General features: G+C 49.0%; 1 protein-coding gene across 1 annotated transcript; it reads left to right on the plus strand.

Annotated features, from left to right (window-relative positions):
• Nucleotides 1-4,717: 4,717 nt before the first annotated feature.
• On the plus strand, nucleotides 4,718-6,256 carry LOC130611860 (inositol 1,4,5-trisphosphate receptor-interacting protein-like 1). Its single transcript, XM_057433052.1, has one exon. It carries the CDS (start codon nucleotides 4,718-4,720, stop codon nucleotides 6,254-6,256), a length of 1,539 nt encoding a protein of 512 aa, XP_057289035.1.
• Nucleotides 6,257-7,304: the final 1,048 nt, after the last annotated feature.

Raw genomic sequence — 7,304 nt, forward strand, 5'->3', positions numbered from 1 at the left:
CCAGTGTCAAAAACTTTGTGGAAAAGAGAGAATGGAAGGATGACATATACCAGTAAAATCATAACGGTGAAATCATGGCTGCTGTAGAAATGGGGAGGAAGAGAAACCCTTTCCAACTCTCTTCCAATACAAGACTTAGGGACATCATACAAAATTGATGGGTCATAGGTGCAAAACAAACAGGAAAAGGTAGTTCGCTGCACAAAATGTTGTAAAGTGGTGGAACTCCTTCCTGCAGGATCTGGTGGATGCTCTAAGGTTGTATCAGTTCAAAATGTAAGCAGATAAATTAATGAAAATCATAGAATCATAGAATAGTTAGGGTTGGAAAGGAACTTAAGATCATCAAGTTCCAACTCCCTGCCGTGGGCAGGGACACCTCACACTAAACCATATCACCCAAGGCCTCATCCAACCTGGTCTTCAACACTGCCAGGGATGGAGCATTCACAACCTCCCTGGGCAACCTATTCCAGCGCCTCACCACCCTTTACAGTAAGGAACTTTTTCCTTATATCCAATCTAAACTTCCCCTGTTTAAGTTTTAACCCATTATCCCTTGTGCGATCACTACAGTCCCTAATGAATACTCCCTCCCCAGCATCCCTATAGCCCCCCTTCAGATACTGGAAGGCTGCTATGAGATCTTCAAGCAGCCTTCTCCAGGCTGAACAGCCCCAATTTCCTCAGCCTATCTTCATACGGGAGGAGCTCCAGTCCCCTGATCATCCTCGTGGCCCCCCTCTGGACTTGTTCCAACAGTTCCATGTCCTTTTTGTGTTGAGGACACCAGAACTGTACACAATACTCCAGGTGAGGTCTCACGAGAGCAGAGTACAAGGGCAGAATCACCTCCTTCGACCTGCTGGTCACTCTCCTCTTGGTGCAGCCCAGGATATAGTTGGCTTTCTGGGCTGCAAGTGCACACACTGAAGCCAGCTCATGCTCATTTTCTCATCGAAAAACACCCCCAAGTCCTTCTCCTCAGGGCTGCTCTGAATCTCTTCTCTGCCCAACCTGTAGCTGTGCCTGGGATTGCCCTGACCCAGCTGTAGGACCTTGCACTTGGCATGGTTGAACTTCATAAGGTTGGCATCAGCCCACCTCACAAGCATGTCAAGGTCCCTCTGGATGGCATTCCTTCCCTCCAGGGTATCAACCAAACCACACAGCTTGGTGTCATCGGCAAACTTGCTGAGGGCGCACTCAATCCCACTGTCCATGTCAGCGACAAAGATGTTGAACAAGACCAGTCCCAACACGGATCCCTGAGGGGCACCACTCGTTACTGGTCTCCAGCCGGACATTGAGCCATTGACCACAACTCTTTGTGTGCGGCCATCCAGCCAGTTCTTTATCCACCGAGTGGTCCATCCATCAAATTGATGTCTCTCCAATTTAGAGACAACGATGTTGCGTGGGACAGTGTCGAACGCTTTGCACAAGTCCAGGTAGATGACGTCAACTGCTCTACCCCTGTCCATCAGTTCTGTAGCCCCATCATAGAAGGCCACCAAATAGGTCAGGCAGGATTTCCCCTCAGTGAAGCCATGCTGGCTGTCACCAAGCACCTTGTTGATTTTCATGTGCCTTAGCATGCCTTCCAGGAGAATCTGCTCCAAGATTTTGCCAGACACAGAGGTGAGACTGACTGGTCTGTAATTCCCCGGGTCATCCATTTTCTCCTTGAAACTGGCTGTTATATTTCCCTTTTTCCAGTCATCGGGAACTTCACCTGACTGCCATGATTTCTCAAATATGATGGCCAGTGGCTTAGCAACTTCATTCGCCAGCCCCTTCAAACAAATAAAGTTGTTTGTGAGCTATTAAGCACCATCTTCCTCTTGCTTTTGAGGTTTCTCAGTCACAAAGTTTTACACTCTGGGAAAATATGCTATGGAAACATCAGTCTGGTTTGTAAACTGCCATTAGCCATTTGCTTTCTATAGCTATTGGAGGGAGGATGAGTCAAATGGACCTTTCAGCACTGCCATTCTTCTGGTTTCATATGTGTACATGCGTTTATGTATCAATAAAAGATATTAAAAAAAAAATATCTTATGGCCTTCCACTAATTCCTAAGAGAAAATCGTTGTGCATTGTTTCTCTGATGTATACTATGTACCAGAGACCTAAAAAAGACAACATTCAGTAAAAACCAGACTGCATCACTGAAAGTACTGAGACTGCTCTGGTGTGTATGAGATCAGAAAACAGAAAAGGCTACACAAGGCCAAAAAACTGCAGAGGTAAGCTGAAAAAGAAGAAAACAAGACAGTTATTAATTTTGATGTTCTCATGAACACTATTCACCTTTGAATCTCCCTGGGTCAGACTTTCTGAAAATCATACAGTTCCCAGTTTTCCTCCAGGATCTGAGCTCTCCTATCTTTTCTCTAAGCACATTTGGAATGTAGGCTGAGTAGGGTTGGGCAAAGAAAACCCATCATGATCAGAGCAAACACTCAACACTTACAAAAAATCATAAGGAGCCCAAAGGCATGGGGACTTGTTTGCAATTAAGAAAATGTGTGTGGGACCAAGGGGCAAGAACATCAAAACCAGGGAAGAGCCAGGTGAGCAGAAGATGGGATCCAGATAAACAAAGCACCACTCCAGCTTGGTCATGCTAAGCATTGATATTCTCCAACTGTTTTATGGACTTGAATATCTGGCTGCCCAAACACACAGTCCCCTTTTCCCAAATCCAGTTGGTAAGCTGTCCCTGTTGTCATGCCGGCCTCCGAGCAACAGACCCAAGTGATGCTGTTGAGAGGGAGAAAAATGTATTTCAACGATAATATTGAAGGGTTACAGCTGCCAAACACACTATGTCTGTAGAAACACCTGTTGAGTAGCTGTTGCAGTGGGAAGAGCAAGATGAAGAAAGACATCTGTAAACGTGCCAGGAGCAGTAGGAAGCTTTACTAAGACTGCTTTGTGCCAGTTAGAGATGTGCCAAATTATTTGGCTGCATTTCAAATATCTGGGTGTCCACTATATTTGCCAGCTCATGCTCCCAGGGAATACTTAAGCACTAACATCACTATTGCCATGTTACTGTTGCTCTTCCGCTTTAATTTCAGCCTTTATGTTTCTGTATTTCTTTTATTTCTAGTTCATTATAGTGTAAAGGTGTAGAGGCCAGAATAAGGGCTGGGATCTGCAGCTGGTAGGAAGACAAAGCATCACTGTAAAGGTTTTTGGCAATTAGCTTGAGAGATCTGCTGAGTTACTATTTTGTGTCTCTCCTGTTGTTAGTGGTGTTTTGTTGTTTTGGTTTGGTTTGTTTGTTTTGTTTTCCTAGAGAATAATAATTTTATCTTTTACAGTTAGCTAACCTGCAACTTCTCCTGCATGTCCATCTAGGAATCCTTGAAACTGCAAAGCTTAGATTTGGGAAGTTTATAATGGGAATGGAGCTGAAATCTGAAACTTCAGGTGGGCCAATTAATATAGAAATACAATGGCAGAATACTATATGAAAATATTTCCACATATGAAAGTATTTCCACATGAATTGTACCTATTCTGGAGGACTTATACACCATCCATAGCACTGGCAATACCTGATGAGGAATGAGAGAGCTCACAGATGGAAGAGGAATTTCTGTTTTCAAAGACAATCTTTCATGATGGCCGGAAGGCTGGTCCCAAAGAGTGGTGGTGAATGGAGATAAATCTAGTTGGCAGTTTGTGAAAAGTGGTGTTCCTAAAGGCTCAGTACTGGGGCCAGTTCTGTTAACATTATTATCGATGAGCTGGATGAGGGGATCAATTGCAGCCTTGGCTAGTTTGCAGAGAACACCGTGTTATTCATTGCAGATCAGAAGACTCTGCAGAGAAATATGGACAGGTAGGATCGATAGGTCAAGGCCAGCAATATGAGATTCAATAAGGATCAGTGCCAGGTCCTGCACTTCAGTCACAACAAACCTGTGCATCACTAAGGCATGGCAAAGAGTGTCTAGAAAAGGCCACAGAAGTAAGTTGGTGCCTCTGTTACACTGCTACAGCATAAATGGGCTGCCCTCCAGCTGCTTTTGCAAAGTGCAGACCACAGATGTCTCTCAGAGAACCATGTTTGTTGAGATGATGTCTGGTGTACAGCTAGGCTAACTCAGACATCTTCTAACTCGGGATATTCTATGATGATGATATTTCCATTGGCAGGCAGAATATATTTATTAGAAAATACAGCACCATGCAATCTTCTCTGAACAAAGTTGACTACTGCCAAGCTGTAGCCAGAGCACCAGGGCAGCTGTGAGTCGCTGAACTGGGCGGGTGGCAAAGGCTGGGGTTGTCAGGCAGGAATGATGCACCCCCAGCGCCTGTGACATCACAGGGGACGAGTCACAGGGGGGGATGGATATGAGGGTGCCAGCAGGCAGCACTGGCCCAGTACAGCCTGGGACAGCAGTGAGTGCGCACGCAGGGGGGAGGCTGGGCTGGACAAGGGCCGGGGCAGAAACCTGGGCCCCTGGGGGTGGGTGCTCACCCTGCATCGAGGCCCTGGCTGCGAGCGCCTTGGGCAGGGCACGCTGCTGCTGGCACCGGGCCTGGGTGCAGCCCTTGCTGCCTCCCAGCTGCCTCGTTCCCTCTCCTGCCTGTCCCCAGCTCCCTGCGGCTCCTGCATCCACTCCCCCCACCACCAGCTCCCTTCCTCCTTCCCTCCCTCCCAGCCACACTGAATTCTTTCTCTCTTCTGCAGGCCATGGCTGTCACAAACCGCTCACTCTGGGTTCTGCAACAGCTCATCCTGAATGTGCATGTCGTCAGTGATGAGATGGATGAAGCCACACGTGACCGCATGGAGCACCGTACCAAGCAGCTGAGCCGGGACACGACTCGGCTGCTGCAGGAGCTGGAGCAGAAGAGCCAGGAGCAGAGGAGCAAGGAGCAAACTCCCGTGGCCTGGAGAGGCCTGCTCTTTGCTGCCTTGCAGCACTGGCAATTCTGGGCGATTGCTGGCATGCTGCTCCTCCTGATTCTTTGGCTCTGCTGGTGCCTCAGGAGAAGGAGACATGAGGAGGGCAGCAGCAGTGAAGAGGACAGCTCCAGCAGCAGCAGTAGAGAAGAGGAAGAGCGGGAAGAGCAGAATGAAGAGGAAGAAAGTGAATACACAAAGGACCTGACAAGGCATTTTGAGGAGCACATACAATGGCCTAATCAGAACCTGCTCACAAAGTGTGAATCTGTGAGGAGCCTTGTGAATGCTTTTATCCTTGTTGCCGGACAAGTCTTGTCAGATAGCTCCTTCCCAGTGCTGGAACCATGCTTTGGCATAGGCAGCGCACATGAAGGCTGGAGTCCCGATGAAGAAAACATCGTCTATCAAGTGCTTGTGCCCCTGGGCCCCCCGTCTGGCCACACCTTTCTCCCGGAGCTCTGCAGTCCGGGGGAGGTGCCAGAGAGGAACTTCCGCATCCGCGTGGAGCTGCAGTGTACATGCCTGGCAGAGCAGCTGGTGGGGGGCATGCTGTGCTTCCTCCACCACGACAATGAGAAGCTGAGAATGTATCAGGGCTGCAGCCTCCTACAGACCCTCTGCACCGGCTCCTACCTAGATGTGGAGAAAACAGCTTGCAGGCTTCATGAGCTGGTGAAAGCATGCTGCATGCTTATGTCTCATTCACACCAGTGCCATTTAACTATGCTGCCCTGCAGCCGCTCCTGCAAATTCAAGATGGCAAGAGCAGAGAAGGAAGCCATCATTGAAATTATTTTGGGCGTGCAGCAAGGCGACTCGGACATCTTCCTGAGCAGTCAGGCTAGTGAGGCTGTCTTCACCCCAAGCACAACCTGGACATTGAGCTGTGCTGTGGCAGAGGCAAAGTTCTTTGAGCTGACGACCAGGCGGGCCCCAGATGGCAGCTTCCACCTCAGATGCCTGCAGCTCTGCGCCCGTGCTCTGGTGGGCACAGGCTTTTCCAGCTGTACCTTGAAGACAGTGGTGATGCACCTCCTGAACACCACACCCCTGTCAGGCTGGCACAAGACACGTTTCCTGCTAAGGCTGGATGACATCATGCGGTACCTGTGCCACTGCTTGGAGGAGAAACGCCTTGACCACTTCTTCTTTGGGAATGAGAAGATTCCTGAGGAGATCATCTTGCCCCCAGCCTTGCAAAGAGCCGAGCCATTCAACCTCTTCCAGCATCTGGCACAGGATCCGGATGCCCAAGCTGAGGCAATGAGGCAGTTCATGGACCTGCAAGATCGCCTCACAAGAATGCTGACCTACGGCCACTGAAAGTGGTCTTCGTGCACAGAGCTGTGTTTGCAGGGTGCACAGCTGACAGCAGATGACAAACTTGTACCTGAGGGAAAAAGAGGGGAGAGACAGAAAGAGGACACAGAAAGCACAAGGAAAACTGTGCCGCAGGCCTCTCAGAGGAGTGGCAGCGTTCTCCCCTTGACGTTCTCCCCAGCGCAGCAGCAGGTTATACCTGTGGCGGCGTCCTGGGTTCAGCAGTAGCAGTCAATTTTCTCCTTCTTAGGATCCTGTTTGCACTAGGGTCTCTGACTGTAATGCATGTAACCATGTTGTCGTGGTTTAAACCCAGTCAGGTAACTTGTTCACTCACTCCCAGTGAGTGGTGCCGAGCTGACAACAATCGAGGTCCGTCCCTCCCCCCGGAGGAACAGGGAGGAGGATCGAAAGAGTGCAACTCCCACGGGTTGAGACAAGAACAGTCCAGCAACCAATGTACAACACAAATCACCACCGCTACTATCAACTACAACAATGATAAGGGAAAATAACAAGGGAAGAGAATACGATACCACCGGCAGGGAAGACGAGTTCCACCCGGAAGCCCGTGTCCTTCCGGGTAACTCCCAGTTACCCCCCACCCCGGGCATGACGTGCTGTGGTATGGAATACCTCCCTGGCTAGCCCGGGTCAGGCGCCCCATCTCTGCTTCCTCACAGCTTCCCCTCCTCCCTGGCAGAGCATGAGCCTCACAAAGTCCTTGGTCAGGGTAAACATCACTTAGCAACAACTGAAAACATCGGCTTCACCAACACTGTTCTCAGGCTGGAAGTCAAAACACAGCGCTGCACCAGCTACCACCAAGGAAAAACATGACTGCTACTGCTGAACCCAGGACACATGTCTAAACCAAAAATCATTTAAACACCTTCCTGCACAATAGGACCCTTCTTGAGAATAAAGTTCATTTATTAATGAAACACGGATCTGTGCTTTTGCAATGAGAGAAAATATCACAGTGGACAAACTGGCAGAAGACCAGCTATGTGCAGGACAATTTATTTTTCCCTTTTAAGCTAAATTTCCA

This window comes from Pezoporus wallicus, unplaced genomic scaffold (assembly GCF_028554395.1).
Source record: "Pezoporus wallicus isolate ANWC-B61680 ecotype Strahan unplaced genomic scaffold, APGP_CSIRO_Pwel_v1 contig_7379, whole genome shotgun sequence".
NCBI classification, from domain to species: Eukaryota; Metazoa; Chordata; class Aves; order Psittaciformes; family Psittacidae; genus Pezoporus; species Pezoporus wallicus.